A 19,025-nucleotide genomic window follows, 5' to 3' on the forward strand; every position below is an offset into this window, starting at 1 on the left:
CTCTTTTGGGACAAAAAAATAATTAGCCCCTTTCAGCTATTTTTTTTCGACAGTCTACAGAACAAACCATCATTATACAATAACTTGCCTAATTACCCTAACCTGCCTAATTACCCTAATTAACCTAGTTAAGCCTTGAAATGTCACTTTAAGCTGTATAGAAGTGTCTTGATATCTAGGCTACTATTATTCACTGTCATCAAGACAAAGATAAAATAAATCAGTTATTAGAGATGAGTTATTAAAATTAATATGTTTAAAAATGTTTTGAAAAAAATCTGCTCTCCCTTAAACAGAAGTTGGGGAAAAAAAATAAACAGGGAGCAAATAATTCTGACTTCAACTGTATATACCCACAGACTCCTTCTATAAAGACCTTGTGAAAATGCATGTATAAAAACAGCTGTAAATGGCACTCTGTCTGCCTCATCTCTTTATTCATATCTGCCAGAAACCTGCCGATTTACAAGATTGGCATTCACTTAATGCAAATCATAAATGTTCTTCTCTTTCTGCTCTCTTTGACCTACTTTTTTCAAAGAAATACTCCCACATGCATGTTCCTTTACACCACACATATACATCATCTCCAGAGAATATATAGAGGAATTGAAGGAAGTACACGGCATTCACAGTTTGCGATTCCTTATCTAAGAGCGAAGAAACTATTCTCTTCAACATCAAAATCACAACCATCAACCAAACCTAGTCTACAAAAATTGACATGTCCTTACCTGTCAGCATCGGTCACTAAAGCCAGACGGCCGTAATCCCACGCCACTTTCCGCAAGATGGAGAAGACAAAAAGAAGAACCTGAAATGAAGAGAAGATGAGTGCATCTGTCAAACTAGGAGTAACAAAGGAGATCAGTTTTGACCACTAGAGGGTGTGTCTTCACAACAAGCAAAGGCGAATTTGGTAACACTAAAAGAATGGTCCGTTAGTTAATGTATTTACTAACATGAACAAACAATTGATAACACATTTATTACGGTATTTAATCATCTTCACTAATGTTCATGCTATTTAAGTTAAATAAAGTTAGTTCATGTTAACTCATGGTGCATTGACTAATGTTAACTTTGGATTTTAATAATGCATTAGTGAATGCTGAACTATGATTAATAAATGCTGGACAAGATTATTCAAACTTAGATTTGATTATTTATTTATTTATATTATTTATTCTCACTATATTTGCTAAACGTGATATTTTATTCATCTTGTTGTCTTTATCTAACAACATATTCCCCGACTTTGGTCATTGTAATCGATGTTCTCAGGTAACGTGTTTTGGCTGAGCGTGAAGATAAGTTAATAATTAATGCAACCACGTACATTCTGTATATTGACTGATCGCTTGCCTTTATTCCCTATAATGTATAAACTTATTGTATGTTATACTTTTATAATGGCAATTATTGATTATTAAAACTGATATTCAGCAAAAGAGAGGGTGTGTTTCGCATTTTCACTGAAATTGAAAGGAGGCAGTTGTTATCGGCTCCGTTTTGTTATAAATATCCACACTGTTAAGACAATGCTCATATATGCAGCACGACGCCTCAACATTTCTGCTGTCTGTTAAGTTGCTAATATTAAAATGAAAATAGGCAGTTCCTTAAATCATGTTTACATTTTATTGTTGAGAAAGTGAAACATTGTAGCCAGGGTGATGTGAATGAAGTTATAAAGTACACTGTTCCCTTTGAAGATTTACTCGTGTCCTCGGTAGTCTGTTTTCCGTATCAAACTGAGGAGGGGGAGACTACAGCCTAGATCTAACTTGCGAAGTCTTAACTTACACAAGAAGAGGATGCAGGACTGAACTGTAACGTTAGGCTACTTGATATTGAGGAAAAGCCCCAATCAGAGAGGCGAATGTCGGCAGCCCTCTTCCGTTTTCAGATGTCTCCGTTTCCCCCCATCCACACTGAGACGGAGCAGCAGCGTTTTAGAATGAAAACAGCCTCTTCAGCGTTTCCAAAACGCTCCGTTTTTGGCACTCGAAAAATCCAGCATAGTGTGGACGGATGGCGTAACCATAGCAAAACTTTTGCGTTTTAAAACTAAAACGCATTAGTGTAAACGGGGCCTCATTCATCCTCACCATACTCAAGGTCTTAAAATAACAGCAAAGATAAAAAAACAGCATCTTGTCAGCGCCAGTGGTGTAGTGGTTAGGGCGCCGACACATGCACTCCGGTGCTTACGGCGACCCGAGTTCGATTCCGCCTCGTGGTCCTATGCCGATGCTTCCCCTCTCTATGCTCCCCATGCTTTCCTGTGAATTCTTTCTACTTTCCTATCTAATAAAGGTGAAAACCCCGAAAAAATTATAATAAAAAAAACAGCATCTTAACTCTGTCTTTCGTGAAATGGAGTTGCGGTTTAATGTATAGTAAATCGCAGTCATTCATAGCGTCGCTGCGCAAAAACGACGTTATGAATGCATGCTACACCTCCGACTGTACAGTGTGTTTACTTTTTCTTATAATGCACAGAGTTTTGCCATTTGCCATTCACTCAAACAGTCTCATCCAGTTCATCAAACTCAGTCTTTAAAACTCTTAATCGGAAGCGGAATAAAACAGTCTCTTCATATAAGCCGTTGTATCAGAGTGCTGCTACATTAAAAACATGAGTCGATTCACTCCTTAATTGGTTCTCAGGACATATCGGCTTTTGCTGTCAAAGTGTTATTTCTGAGTGCGCTGATGCTGCGATTCAGATGATTTGAAGCAAGAATATTTGTTGAACATGTACTACATGCCTAAAGCATTCACTCAATGTCATTAGCTCATTTTTAGCGGAAGTGGCGTTTAGCTTTTGCATCTAAACTCATCATACATATTATTTCTCTGGATTGAACATTAATCAAAACAATCAATATAATGTATATATATAAATAAGCAAAGTACTTTTAAAGAAGCTTTTTTAATGATATTCAAATAAAAAATCTTACATATTGTGCTTTTAAAGTAATGTGTCTTGGGACAAGCATATTGCTATGGTATGAAACTGTAGTTTAGATTGCGTGCTTTTGCACTGAATCTATGTGTATAAATCAGTAATGTAGATTTTGCTTCTGGTGTGATCTGGAGCTTTTAAATAGTGTTTAAAGTGACATAAGCAGAGATGCAGATCACACAGCCTGCAGTTTACAGTGATCAGCAGAATTTAGGTCAAGAAGGCATCCAAAGCGCTGAGAGTTTAAGTTGAGCTGACACAGATAGTAGGTTAAACAACTGCCGTTACGCAGCTCTGACAGACTCTCCTGCACATTTATAATGCAAGGTCACTTATATTTTCCATCCAAACAGATGAGTGAATAAAACTCTGCACAGACAACTAGAAAAGTGGGTCAATCTATTTGTGACAGTCAACATCCAGACATTCTGCTGCCTCTTTTAAGCACAGCATTGCAATGACATGATCGAATGGGAACGCAAATGTCTAAGTGGTGTTTAAAAGAATCCACTGTAAATAATGCAAGTGCAATAATGATTATAAATAATGATCATTTGCATTGAACCAAAATGAAATGATAGAATTTTCATCTTTTCACAAATTGCCAATTTTCAGCACTAGACAAAGAATATAAGAGGGAAAAAAACGAAAACAAAAAAGTGGTCAGGTCATATTTTACTAAACTAAAATAAAATACAAAGAAATCAAGATAAAATAAATTGAAATAAAAAAAATTATAATAAAATCAAATAAAATGTAAATAAATTAATTTAAATTTAAATTAAATTTAAAATTAACTTAAAAAATCTAAATAAAATTAAATTAAAATTTATTAAATAAAAAAATTAAAATACATTAAATTAAAATAAATGTAAAATATTTTTTTAATAAAATTTAAATAAATATAAAATAAATTTAAGTCAAATAAAACAGAATAAAATAATCAAAATAAATAAAATAAAAAATAAATTAAATTAAATTTAAATAAAATTAAACAAATACAATTTAAATAAATTAAATAAAATAAAATGAAATTTAAATCAGGTTAAGTTAAAATAAATTAAATTAAATAATAACAATAAAATAAAACAAAAATAAATTAAAATAAAATAAATGTAAATAAAAAAATTTAATTAAATTAAATTAAAATAAATTCAATTCAATTTAAGTTCAATTAAAATATATTAAATTAAATTAAATTAAAATTAAGTTAAAAATAAAAATAAAAATTTATTAAAAAAAACTTTTGCATTAAGCACATTTTATTATCAAGATTACAATGTAGCTAGGTGATTTACTTTCTATTTTAAATAATAACAGATTACTTGTATACATGAATACATATATAAACAATAGATCTTTTATTCCTATCATTTATTCCTATAGATATTTCTTATTATCTTATTTATTTCAATCTATCTATATAGATTATTAGTGAGAAATAAAGTACATTTTCTTGACAGATTTTAGATTTGATACATTCCTAATTGACAAATACTAAAATGACAGAAAAATATCAGTGTACATATAAATATACAGAGGATCCACAGTCAATTTTTGTGTTTAATGATGTCTAAAACTATTAAGTCTAAATATTTTTACAATCATTAATTTGCAGTGTAAGTAATTCTGACATTTTGCAGCTAACATTTCACATTCTTGTCTTTTTCTCTTTGTGCAGATGTACAGCGCTTTACACTTTTAGACACTGGTCATTTACTTATTTAAGGTTTTAATTAATTAATTAATTTTTTTTATGAATTTATTTGTCATGAACAGAAACATTAAACGTAAATGAAACAGAAATGACACTATGCATGTACCATAAAGCTTTTCTCTTACCAGGAAGCACATGAAGTCAAGCGCGAGGACGGTGGGAACCCCTCCGAAGGGCAGCCCCTGCAGGACAGTACTGCGGATGCGGGCCGAGTAACAGTAGTCTTTGGAAGTGCTGTTGTTTTGGCAGTGGGGCTGACCCGAACAGGCCAGGTTCCCGAAAATCCCCATCGTCACGATCAGATCAGTTTCACCACAATCACTGCAAGATCATGATGAAGAATCTGAGGAGGAGAAAACACCACATCAATTCATATACAGTCAAAATGATGCACCCTCCTGTGAATTTGCAGATTATTTCCCAAATGATGTTTCACAGAGGAAGGAAATTTTCACAGTATGTCTAATAATATTTTTTCTTCTGGAGGAAGTCTTATTTGTTTTTTTTTTTTGGCTGGAATAAAAGCAGTTTTTAATTGTTTTAAAACTATTTTAAGGTCAATATTATTAGCCCCCTTAAGCAATAGTTGTTTTGCTTTGTCTCCAGAACAAACCACTGTTATACAATGTAGAGCTGCACAATTAATCGAAAACAGATTGCGATCAATTCGACCCCCTAGACGATCTTAATCCAGCAATTCTGCCAATCATATTTTCAATTTCAGGAGAGAAGAAAAGGCTTTCACATACATTGCTCTGCGACTCGGACACCTCCAAATGATGTTGAAAGAGTCCCATACTGTATTTATAAGGTATAATTCACCCAAAAATGTCATTTTTATCTGCATATAATGCTGTATTCGTTGCCGGGAAATCACACGTGACGTGAGCAGCTGACCGTGAGCTGTTATTACAGATAGGACAGGCGCGCTCTACTTGATAGAAGTGCGTGTGTCTCCTTTAGTAAACAGAACCTGCAAATGCTGTGAGTAACAGGTAATAAAGTTGTAAATAATATTGAGTTTGTGGCACAGAGTGATCGTTTGAGAGCCGCACGTGAAGTATCAACAGCACTTAGCAGTAAAAATGAAACCGAAAGCGTGCACATCATTAACATAATCATATCGCATTTTAGAGTTCTGACTGCGACAAGCACTTAGTGTTTTTTCTTTCATAGCGAACACAGAGTTGTGCATGAAAATAAATGTTTACAGTGTCAGTATAACTACTCTAGCCTATATAATGTTGATTTTACCAGTGAATTAAATGGTCTAATAATGTTGTCAATGACTGCAAGCATATCTGTAGGCCTAAATCTCAAACATAATAATTCAGCATCAGAATTATTATAAGTAGAATAGAATTATTAACAGAAACCAGTAGACCTACACATAATATTAATATTGTTTTACCTTATATTTGAGAAAAAAACAATAATAATTGCCAACTCATATTAGGCTTTATTTTACATCTACAGAATCGTGAGAAAATCGTGATCTTAATTTTAAGCAAAAAATAAATAAAAAATTGCAATTCTTATTTTAGCCAGAATCGTGCAGCTCTAATACAATGACTTGCCTAATTACTCTAATTTTACCCTAATTAACCTAGTTAAGCCTTTAAATGTCACCTTACGCTGAATATAGTGTCTTGAAGAACTTAAGAAATCACAGTAGAAAAAGTTTTTAGCTTTTTAAAAAAAAAATAAATGAATATATATATATATATATATATATATATACAGGGCTCGAAATTAACTTTTTTACTTGGTAGCACCGGTGCTCCCAACTTCAAATATTTAGGAGCACCAAAAATTTTTTAGGAGCACCAGAAAAAAATTTAGGAGCACCCACCAAAAATGAATGAGCACCTCTGCAAATTGTTTTTTAAGGGATTTATTGTATTTTAAAACAATATTAATAGGACTAACAAAAACCAGAAACAACTATCTAACTAAAGCTGCGAAGACATTGATATTTGTGTGCAATAATTCCAAAATGAATGTCTAATAATTAGGCCATAGAATATTAATGATGATGAAAATGACAATAATAGTAACAATGAATTCCATTTCTCATTATGATGCTGCCTTGAATGTATGTTATCTGCTATTAAAAGTCTGTTACTTTATGAAAAATAATTGTATAGTTTGCATCAAACAAAAATGAAGCATTGCAGTAAGAAATATTTATTTTGTACTGCTGTTTTTATATGCATGTCAATTTAATAAATAATATTTCTGATACAAAACAAACAAAAGATTATAATAAATCATTCAATTCAATGATGAAAGCTGTAAAGCAGTCATCAGTAAATAAATAAAGAAATAATATACAAATCAAAAAAGAATAGACAAAAGAAAGTAAGTAAAGTCTCACTTCTATCACTCTTTAAAAGTTTTGGTTTCAGTTTGTGTCAATTTAAAGGTTCAGTCTGAGCTGATCTTCATTTTTCTGTGTTTGTGGAAAGCTGGCGAGTCAGCCGACCCAATTAATAAGTAGGCAGCGCAAGATTATTGCGCTAACCATCGGTGCAATACCGCTCTTTGTTATGAGCCGCAGTTTCAGTGTAAACTTAGTAAAGGCGAGCTTCTTTGGCGATGATGCAGTATTAGATTTGACTTTTAGCGGACATTTGCGCTGAACACGCAGTGAATGCGACGCATGGAGATTCGGGCACCTTCTCCAAGAAGCGCGTACTCGATTGATCTCAGCTGGCGGATCATTATTCACCACGTGACGTGTCATGATCGCTTTCATCTGCGCCTCAACTTTAGGTGGGGTTTTCAAACTTGTGTGCTTTAAGTTTTTACTCTTCAGCCGTTTGCATTTCCTGTGGTCATAAAAGCTCCTTCCCTGTCATCTGACAGCGGAATACCTTGAGTGAATGACAGCTAATATGAACCAATATAGCGGCAGGGAAGAGCGATTCAGCACGTTTTTAGAAAGAACCAAAACAGGTCGCACTACAACCATTATCTGCAGTCGCACTAATGCTCCCAGATATATTATGAGGTCGCATAGATTAATTTTCGGGCGCATATGCGACCAAAATGGTCGCAATTTCGAGCCCTGATATATATATATATATATATATATATATATATATATATATATATATATATATATATATATATATATACTTATAAATATATTAATATATATAAATAATGTGTAAATATACTATATATGAGCAATATCACACGAGTAGCAGTGCGATATGGCTGTATATGAACACTGGGAGGAGGTGTGCGTTAGTTAGTGCCCCCACCAGTGCCGATATACAGCCATATCGCACTGCTACTCGTGTGATTTTGCGTTTATACAACAGTTTGACGGCATAATTGTGTATATAAAAACAAAATCAAACATGGAGAGTCTCAAAAACTGTTTTGTATGAGGAACTACTTTTTTCCGCGTTGGATTCAAATCGTAAGCTGACAGTTAAACAGCTGAGCGAGCATCTTTTAAGCTTTAGATCTGTAGTGTCTGCTTATTGCTGGCTGTATGTGGGCGGAGTAATACACAAAGGGTAAAGAGGCTGTACGGATGCTGATATTACTTAAATATATCACGGCTATCAGCCAATCAGATTTGAGAACCAGACAGAACTGTTGTATAAAAATAAATATATATTTTGTTCAACAGAAAAAACAAAAACTCAAAGGTTTATAACCACTTAATGGTGAGTTAATAGTGAGTAAATGTTTATTTTTGCTTGAACTATCTCTTTAAATTGTTGGTTGGTATTTAAATGTTTCTGTCGTGTCGTGTTGCACTGCGTTTGGTGCGGACAGACAAATTGCTTATTGCTGCAATTGTTTTCTTTATTAATCAGGAATAATTCAGCCACAGCAGAATGAACCGTCAACTTATCCAGCATATGTTTTGCACAGCAAATGCCCTTTCAGCCGGCCCCTTTACTTGGAAACACCCATACACACTCATTCACACACACTCGTACACCACGGTCAATTTTAGCTTACTTAATTCTCCAATAGCACACATGTTTGGACTGTAAAGGAACCACGGAGAACCTGGAGGAAACCCACGCCAACGCGGGAAGAACAAGGAACACAGAAATGCCAATTCCCCCAGCCGAGGCTCAAACCAGTGACCTTCTTGCTGTGAGGCCACAGTGCTAACCACTGATCCACCGTGCCGCCACAGTCAAGGTCATTTTTATATTTTTTTGTGCATAGCATTGTCAGTCTGACAGCAGATCGTCATCATTCTCTGTTCAGCACTGAGACAACAAGCAGATCTGAAAGCATCCCATCATCTGCTATTCTCCTCACACTGGGCGCTGGTTATATAATACGAGTTTCTGACGCAACGGAAACACTAGACGGCCGTTTGATGAGCGTCCAAACACTCTGCTCCTGTGAATCATCCAGCGCTCACCTGCTCTCACACACACTTTCCCTGCAGAACGGGGCAATCTGTCACACACTCTCACACACACACACACTAAAAACAGACACAAAAATTCATGAGCACAGAGGAGTTTGTGGTGCTTGTGTGGGTGTTTCTGACTGAAGGAAGATGCTTGTTAAACTGCTTGTTGTGCATCTGAACTAGGACTGAACAATAAATCGACAAAATTGCTTTTGCATTTCAGTAAAAGCCACGACCGAAAACCAAAAACAGTGTTAAAAAAAACCGAGGTATGTATTGAACCGTGGGCTAACTGTGTTGTTGCATCCCTAATGCAAACAGAGCGAGTGGCACAGAAACACATGAGCAGTAATCCTGAGAAGTCGTGGATCTCCATGTCAAACTGACTGAGCTTCATTACAGAGGCAAGACTCTGACACTGACACTGGACAGATGAAGGGCCCTATCATAAACCCGGCGCAGTGTGGCGCAAGGCGTGACGCAGTTGTCTTTTGGTAGTTTCAGCTTGGCGCAAGAGTGGTTTTGAGGCGTTGCGCTGCGCTGTTTAAATAGCAAATGCATTAGCGCTCATATGTGCGCCCATAGGCGTTCTGGTCTATAAAGGAAGGTGTTCTGAGGCGGACCGCTGGCGCGCTGCTATTTTGAGAAACTATAATAGATTTTTCATTAAACCAAAACAAACCCGGTCTAAACTCCAGCGCAGAGTTGCGCCTCGCTTACACACTGCTTAATACACACTAGAGAGCAACAGGCAAATATCTTCACATATGAAAAAATTAAAATATTAAGGATATATATAGGATATAATAAGAATAGATAGAGAATATAAATATAAAGGATTAAAATATTACAAAACATATTATTTTCTAGCCGACATAAATATGTAAAATCACTGCTTTTATGTCTTCTTCATCTCGGGAGGCTTTTTCAGTTCATTCATAACAATTTGCTTCTGTATAATGTTATTATTATTAGCAGTATTATTTATTAAATCCATATTTATATTTGTTTTATTATAAACAAGCTTAGATTTGTCCACCTGTCAGGTTTTAGACCATATGGGGCACAGCATGTGTTTTAGGATATAACTCAGGTTTTTGAACACACTTTGTTATTATTGTTCATTCATTCGTTTGCTGGAAATTAGAAATGAATTTAGAAATAGTTATGAAACAAATATTTGCGCTTAACAAACAAAATTAATTATTTATAGACTAATTGATGTCTGTGCGTAAAGGTTTCCCTATCCAAGAGCGAATGTGAAAGTAATTCATTATCTCTCATTCTCACGCAGTTGATGCTCTGTTTAACAGTTTTCTGTTAAAAAGCTGTCAACTGTTAGCTGTTTGCTTGTGAAATGCTCATTTTCCCACTTAGACTTACTTTGCGTCCTGTAAATAGCGAATGCGCTCTTGGCGCGACGCAGCTGACTCTTAAAGGGAATGGGAGATGAGACTCTGATTGGTTTATTCTTAAAACACACCTATAACTCATTAAGAAAATAAACTCAACCCTTTTAGACCATGCGCCGAAGCGCAAGGCAGATTCCCCATCCTTAAATTAGCAAAAACGCGTCCTGACACGCCCTGAAAGCGTTTGCGCCCTGCGTTTTGCGCTTTGCGCATGGACCGTCAAAATAGAGCCCCAAGAGTTTCTATCTGGATCAGACACTCCTTTTCGACTCCAAAACCATTTCAACTGCATAATATATCGTTTTCAGCATCAATATCATAATGTGGGCATCTGCAATAGAGCAATTCCATGCAAACATCAATCTTGCCATGCAAAAATAAATAAAGTTTTCACCAAAATATTGAAACCCTTTTTAAGTTGTGTGTAGTACGGTAAAAATACTCAAAAATTTTTCTTTCACCGTCCATCGTACGATGACAAATTGGTCGACATCGCCCAACCCTATAGTCAGTGTTTTCAAACAATTATATTTGATTGATCAAAGTCACACTAGGGCTGTGTATTGGCAAGGGCCTCACGATACGATACATATCACGATACACGGGTCACGATACAATATATCACGATGTATTGCAATAAAATAAATATTGTGATAATAGTTTGTATTAGTGTGTCATGTTATATTGACAGCTTGATAAAGTCAGCAGGCGAATTAAAATTCCAATTCCAATTTTTGAGATTTGCAAAGCTTGCAAATGGCATTTGTGTGTGTAATTCCATATTCCCTGGTATAGTGTTAAAACCAAAGTGCAGCCACACGTCAGCCCTAAAAGCTGGAGGCGCCTTTATATTTTCCAGCATGCTCACACTTGCTTACTTTTGATACCGTACTGCTTAGCGTTTTGTTGATAGTTAGCGACATCTTCTAAGGCAGAGCAGGAGATTGTTTGGTTGTTTGTTGATACTTCAGGTTGGGACTTTTTTTTTTTGGTCACATTCATAATGTGTTTATTTTCATCATTCATTCATTTTCTTGTTGGCTTAGTCCCTTTATTAATCCAGGGTTGCCACAGCGGAATGAACCACCAACTTATCCAGCAAGTTTTTATGCAGCGGATGCCCTTCCAGCCGCAACCCATGTCTGGGAAACATCCACACACACTAAGGACATTTTAGCCTACCCAATTCACCTGTACCGCATGTGTTTGGACTGTGGGGGAAACCGGAGCACCCGGAGGAAACCCACGCGAATGCAGGGAGAACATGCAAACTCCACACAGAAACGCCAACTGAGCCGAGGCTCAATGTTTTTTCAACACATTTCTAAACATAATAGTTATACATATAGACAGAGAGAGAGAGAATGAGAAGGTGAGGTCGGGCTGCAGCAGCACTGCGGTAGATTGTTCTGCTACACTGGCCTTCACACTCCTACAGTCACTCACAGGAGACGCTGCCTACACAGACAGCACAACACACACTCACAGAGTCAAATGCACACCCACCCCCAAACACACACACACACACACACACACACACACACACACACACACACACACACGCACACGCACACGCACACGCACACACACACGCACACACACACACACACACACACACACACACACACACACACACACACACACACACACACACACACACACATAGGCCCAATTCTACCCCTTAGCCCTTACCCCTACTTCTGCATGTTCACATAAGGAAGTTGGGGTGTCCCAATTCTCTTAATCCTGAAGACGTAGGACTAAGAGGAAGGACTAGATACCCCTTGACATGGCGATTTTCCAGTACAACACTTCAAACCAAGGGATACAAAAGTTTTCCAGAATAGAGGAGATACAACGGCAACATGACTGCACACGCGAGATCCACAAATAAAGGTTTTTTTTTAGCATCATTAAGAATATTTACAACAAACAAGCACATGCAGGGCTCAACAATAAGGACTGCCCGGTGGCCCAGGGCCAGCGTGACAGACACTTGGAACAGTAGACAGGATCATTACTGGCCCGATTGGGACAGTGCTGCCTTGTCACTAACATTTAATTTGTCTGCTATTTATCAATTGCGTGGATTTTAAGTTTGTGCTTTTAAGTCTTCAAACACTACGTTCTCTGTGATGTCGTAAACACCATATTGCTTTCCGGTTCCTCTTATCTGATTGGGAATTCTATTTTTTTCCGTAACCTGGTAACAACCAGTACAGCGAAGAAATGGCAACATGGCGGTAATATCCAATTCTAAGGCTAAAAGAAAATGTTTCTAACGTCTTGGAAGCAGAAATTTACATGTGAACAACGCAACAAAAAAAAAAAAAACACAGTTGCACAGTTTGCCGTCAGTTTGACAAGTCAGCCACCCTTTGTTAAATAATTTCAAACCGCAATAAAATACCTCCATATTTTCCATACTTTTTCTTTTCTGTTTGCAAAACACTTTTATTTACAATTTTTTTTAGTATTAAAATTCTAGATTCATAGAACTTTATTTTTGACACATTATTTAAAATATGTATCTTAAAAATAGCGTTTAACTTCCCTTTCTTCTTTTGGTGGGGCCAGTGAAAATTTTGGCAGGGCAAGTAAAAATCTGAACCACTGGCCCGATCAGACCAGTAGAAAAAATCCTTAGCGTTGAACCTTGACATATTTTAATACATTCATCACCACGTTCGTGTTTTTCCGTCATGCATTTAAAACAAAATATTTTTTAAAATGTTGAATTTCGCTATCTACAATCCATAATAATACCTCCTGTACAGCAGTCCCTCAACATACTTTCACATCTGATGACACTGGAATCCCCAGTCAGAAAACTATAGTGGCTGGGAATGAGATATCTACAGTGTCTGCTTTAGAGTTAATGTTGTTTTCTTGTGTTTACATGAATGAATATGGCCATGGTTTTAAATTGTATATTATGAAATATTATATCATGATATATTACGGTGATTATTATACAAGTTATTTTGCATGTAAATAAAGATATTCTTATTATGAATTAAGAGCAAAAGCATGGCTCAGGTTCTGGGTTTGACCCCTTAGGGCAGTGTTCACCAAACTTGTTCCTGGAGGGCCGGTGTCCTGCAGATTTTAGCTTCAAATCTAATCAAACACACCTGAACAAGCTAATCAAGCTCTTACTTGGTATACTTGAAACATCCAGGCAGGTGTGTTGAGGTAAGTTGGAGATAAACCCTGCAGGGACACCGGCCCTCCAGGACCAGGATTGGTGACCCCTGCCTTAGGGAAAGCAAATAAAGACTGTGTACCTTCAATGTAAGTCACTTTGGATATAAGCATCTGCCAAAATGAATAAATGTAATGGAGATATAACTGTAGAGGTACTGCATTATTGATGTTAATAATTCAATCAATCAATCAATCAATCAATCAATCAATCAATCAATCAATCAAAAAACTAATTAAACTTGAAATCAAAACAAAATATACATAAAATAAAAATCTAAAATCCAACCAAAATCTAAAAGTAAAGTAAAATTAATTAAATTATATTCATCATTACTAATAGGGCTGCACGATACTGGAAAAATTGACATTGCATTGTTTAGTTTTTCAGCAATTCATATTGTGATATAAATATATAATTTCACAAGATAACTTAAGTAACTCTATTTGGAAAGAATTCATCATTCTACTTTGAATGGGAGTGAGATTTGTGAGCGCATGTGCATAAAATAAACTAACCCAAAATACATGACATCACCAAATTAAAGCACAGATGAAAACAGAACAATGATAAAAATAAAATAAGCAGGACTTTTCGGTGAAGGTTAAGAGTATTGAGGTATAATCAGTTATTAAATTTAAAACAACACTGCATGTAGTATTCGTTGTATAAATAAACACAATCTTTTATTGTTAAAGTGACAAACTTTATACTTTCTAGTTTCCAAATGGTTTAAATTCATTGAAATCTTAGTCATAGGTCTTGAAAACACACCAAAATAAAAACCTCACAATATTATACTTGGGTTTAACTTTGCAAACAAATCATGTGCTCTGAACTGTAGATTCTAGTAATTTATAATCCAAACTTGACAGTGCAGATCCTGCGATGTGACTACTGCAGGTTCACACATTGTGATATCGATGCTGAAACGATATATTGCGCAGCTTTAATTACTAGATCTTGCCATTAGAGATGAGCTTTCAATGTCAGAGTGTTTAGGTCATCCAATCACAAGAGCGGCCAAAAACAGCCCCAGAAAAAACAACAACAGTTCAATACATCGTGACTCATTGTCACACAGCCAGTCATTAATATTCTCCATTCATCAGTGGAAACTGTGGCTCCTGCTTTCCTCAGTCCAGGTGATGCGCATTTAGACTCTCAAAGCATAATCATTCATAATCCATGCGCAATACAATAGAAATAAAAACAATTACAATCGATTATTAGCTTTAAATTAGGGCTGCATGTTATTGGACAAAACTCTTTTACCTTGAAATATGCTGTGATACGAACACAATTACAACAGATGACCTGAATATCTCTTTGTAAAGAATTGATGATTTTAGATTGTTTGGAATGGGGGACCGTACATGCATGAAAAACAATAACAAAACGACATGGTTTAATAAAACGAATCAAATAAATAAGGGTTTATGACTTTCTGGGGAGTCGAACAGTATTTAGCAACAGAAATGAAATGATCAGTGTACAATAAAATAATAACACTATCTTTTTCATTGAGTAAATAATCATATAAATGCTTAATTAATCTGTTTAATTTACTGTGCCCAAATGCATTCAATCAGCTTAACACAAATGTTAATAATAGACGTTCACTCTAAGGTTAAATTTGAAATGATGCCACTGCGTTGTGAATAGTAATGTCTGGTTAATTACAATCACATCTTGACACTGCAGATCCTGCGATGTGACTATTGCACACTCGCACATTACAATATCAATGCTGAAATCATATATATATTGTGCAGCCCTAGTTTAAATACCGTCATGACAGACATGACATACTGAGAGCCTTAAATGAGTATCTTTAACTACACGTTACATAAACATCCGTCTGTAATTCAGTAAATCTCTCCAGTCTTAAGTAATGAGCATAAACAAAGCCACTGTTCTCAGGTCGAGTCACGATGACGGCAAATAATGAGGATCAGTGAGTCACGGAGAGTCATTCAAAATCAAATGATTCAGTCACTAAGTCAATGGACAGGATTTAAAAGAATCAAATCAAATATATGTATATATACTTACACACATATACACTCACTGGCCACTTTATTAGGTATACCTTCCCAGTACCGATTTGAACTTTTTTTGCCTTCAGAACTTCAGAACCTTCAGCCTGAATCCATCATGGCACAGATTTAACAAGCTACTGGAAACATTCCTGAGAGATTTTGCTCCATATTGACATGATAGCATCACACAGTTGCTGCAAATTTGTCGGCTGCACATCCATGATGCCAATCTCCCGTTCCACCACATCCCAAAGGTGCTCTGTTGGATTGAGCTCTAGTGACTGTGGAGGCCATTTGAGTACAGTGTATACACAGACAGACAGGCAGACAGACAGACAGACAGACAGACAGACAGACAGACAGACTGACTGATTGACTGATTGATTGATTGATTGATTGATTGATTGATGAGCAATTCCATGCAAATGGCAACCTTGCCATGAAAAATGTTTTCACCAAAATATTGAAACTCTATCTAGCTTTTTTGTGTAGGCTTGTATTTTACAGGACTGTAAAAATACCCAAAGCAGTTTAATTCAGAGAATTTATACAAAGTATGTCTTAATACTGTAATTGTAACGCCGGGGAGTAACACCACAACAGAAGGTAGGATCCAATATGCAGGTTTATTCACAGTCAGGCAAGCAGTGGTCCATACGGGAGCAAACAGGTATGTGAGGACAATCCAGAATCGTAGTCAGTTTAACAATCAAAAGGTCGAAAGGCAGGCGGCAGACAAGGATAACTAAATAAACTAGGCTAGGTTCAAAACAGGAAAACAAGACAAGGAAAACGCGTTGTAATGCTACTATACAGTGAACAAGACTCGGCAAACTGAATGAGTGTGTGTGCTGCTTAAATACTGTGTGTAATCAGTCTCTGAAAGTCCTCAGGTGTGAATGTGTAATCAAGCTGGATGAGTGAGCAGGCGTGTGTGTCTAGGAGAAGTGCATGTATGCATATGTAGTCCAGAAGAAGGCAGATATGTAGTTTTATGAGTGAGTGTTTACCAGCGACATCTGGTGGTTGTTCGCTGGTGAACATGACAGAGCCCCCCCTCTAAGGAGTGGCTTCCAGACACTCCTAATACTGTTCAGGCGGGAGGTGGAGCGGAGGCGGAACTGGGGGAGGGATGGAGGGCCAGGACCATGCAGCGGGGGCGTACCTGGAGCGTGGAGCAGCGGAGGGCCTGGAGCGTGGAGCAGCGGAGGGCCTGGAGCGTGGAGCAGCGGAGGGCCTGGAGCGTGGAGCTGCGGAGGGCCTGGAGCGTGGAGCTGCGGAGGGCCTGGAGCGTGGAGCTGCGGAGGGCCTGGAGCGTGGAGCTGCGGAGGCTCTGGATCATGAGGCTGCAACCATTGAGGAAGCTTAGGCGGCAGCGGCCATTCAGGAAGTTCAGCAGGCGGCGGTGGCCATTCAGGAAGCTCAGGAGGCGGCCATTCAGGAAGCTCAGGAGGCGGCCATTCAGGAAGCTCAGGAGGCGGCGGCCATTCAGGAAGCTCAGGAGGCGGCGGCCATTCAGGGAGCTCAGGAGGCGGCGGCCATTCAGGGAGCTCAGGAGGCGGCGGCCATTCAGGGAGCTCAGGAGGCGGCGGCCATTCAGGGAGCTCAGGAGGCGGCGGCCATTCAGGGAGCTCAGGAGGCGGCGGCCATTCAGGGAGCTCAGGAGGCGGCGGCCATTCAGGGAGCTCAGGAGGCGGCGGCCATTCAGGGAGCTCAGGAGGCGGCGGCCATTCAGGGAGCTCAGGAGGCGGCGGCCATTCAGGGAGCTCAGGAGGCGGCGGCCATTCAGGGAGCTCAGGAGGCGGCGGCCATTCAGGAGGTTCAGGTGGCAGCGGCTCTGGAGGGTCTGGCAGCTCTGGAGGGTCTGGCAGCTCTGGAGGGTCTGGCAGCTCTGGAGGGTCTGGCAGCTCTGGAGGGTCTGGCAGCTCTGGAGGGTCTGGCAGCACTGGAGGGTCTGGCAGCACTGGAGGGTCTGGCAGCACTGGAGGGTCTGGCAGCTCTGGAGGGTCTGGCAGCTCTGGAGGGTCTGGCAGCTCTGGAGGGTCTGGCAGCTCTGGAGGGTCTGGCAGCACTGGAGGGTCTGGCAGCACTGGAGGGTCTGGCAGCACTGGAGGTGGCAGTGGTAGCTCTGGAGGTGGCAGTGGCAGCTCTGGCAGTAACAGCTCTGGTGGTGGCAGCTCTGGCAGTAACAGCTCTGGTGGTGGCATCAGCTCTTGTAACTCAGGTGGTGGTGGCCATTCTGGTGGCTCAGGTGATGGTATTTCAGGAACTGAAACAGGAACTATGGCAGGAATGGACAAGGAACAGGAAACCATCTTGTGAGCAGGTGGCAGATTGGCGCTTACCACATTGTGAGCTGGAGGGCTGGTTGTGACCACATTGTGAGCTGGAGGACTGGAGTCGGCCATCTTGTGAGCTGGAGGACTGGAGTCGGCCATCTTGTGAGCTGGAGGACTGGAGTCGGCCATCTTGTGAGCTGGAGGACTGGAGTCGGCCATCTTGTGAGCTGGAGGACTGGAGTCGGCCATCTTGTGAGCTGGAGGACTGGAGTCGGCCATCTTGTGAGCTGGAGGACTGGAGTCGGCCATCTTGTGAGCTGGAGCAGCCATCTTGCAAGCTGGAGGACTGGAGGTGGCCATCTTGTGAGCTGGAGGACTGGAGTCGGCCATCTTGTGAGCTGGAGCAGCCATCTTGCAAGCTGGAGGACTGGAGGTGGCCATCTTGTGAGCTGGAGGACTGGAGTCGGCCATCTTATGATACAACTGATGCTCAGGCGACAGGAGTGATGGTGATGCCAGCATTAATGTTTCAGTGGGGTGTACAGCAAGCCCTTTTGTCATCTGGTCTTGCTGTACACTGCCCCCCCCCCAAAAAAACGTTTAGGAGTTTCCTCCACCTCGCCTATGGTGAAGGGGGACCCACTAAGTTGTAGAGCCAGATCAATGTACAACTCAAGTGTCCAATGGGGGTCATGCAGTGGCATTGTGGAGTACAGAGGTTCAGATAATCCTCCACGAAAAAATATCATCAGGCATAAATCATCCAAAGATGTTAAATGGGCTACCTGGATGAAGTCCTCCACGTATTCCTCTATAGACCGGGCTTCCTGACGCAGACACATGATCTTGATACCCGCTGAATCCATTGTGTGGCCGAGTCTTCTGTAACGCCGGGGAGTAACACCACAACAGAAGGTAGGATCCAATATGCAGGTTTATTCACAGTCAGGCAAGCAGTGGTCCATACGGGAGCAAACAGGTATGTGAGGACAATCCAGAATCG

The 19,025-nt window shown here is 38.9% G+C and overlaps 1 protein-coding gene across 13 annotated transcripts in view; it reads right to left on the reverse strand.

Moving 5' to 3' along the window:
- tmem63bb (transmembrane protein 63Bb) overlaps positions 1–19,025 on the reverse strand; it is a 476,742-nt gene that overhangs the window by 60,255 nt on the left and 397,462 nt on the right. For 11 of the 13 annotated variants that reach the window (XR_012386858.1, XR_012386857.1, XR_012386856.1 and 8 more), the window contains exons 2-3: positions 4,814–5,031; positions 735–814 (exon numbers count right to left, since the gene is read on the reverse strand). The exons of the other annotated variants lie outside the window; for them this stretch is intronic. Coding sequence is in view for 4 of the 11 variants with exons in the window: in XM_073916065.1 (XP_073772166.1) it covers positions 735–814; positions 4,814–4,978 (245 nt within the window). In the remaining 7 variants the exon portion in view is untranslated. The remainder of the gene's footprint in view (positions 1–734; positions 815–4,813; positions 5,032–19,025) is intronic. 13 annotated transcript variants of the gene reach the window in all.

Source organism: Danio rerio, chromosome 11 (assembly GCF_049306965.1).
Source record: "Danio rerio strain Tuebingen ecotype United States chromosome 11, GRCz12tu, whole genome shotgun sequence".
In the NCBI taxonomy this organism is placed as follows: Eukaryota; Metazoa; Chordata; class Actinopteri; order Cypriniformes; family Danionidae; genus Danio; species Danio rerio.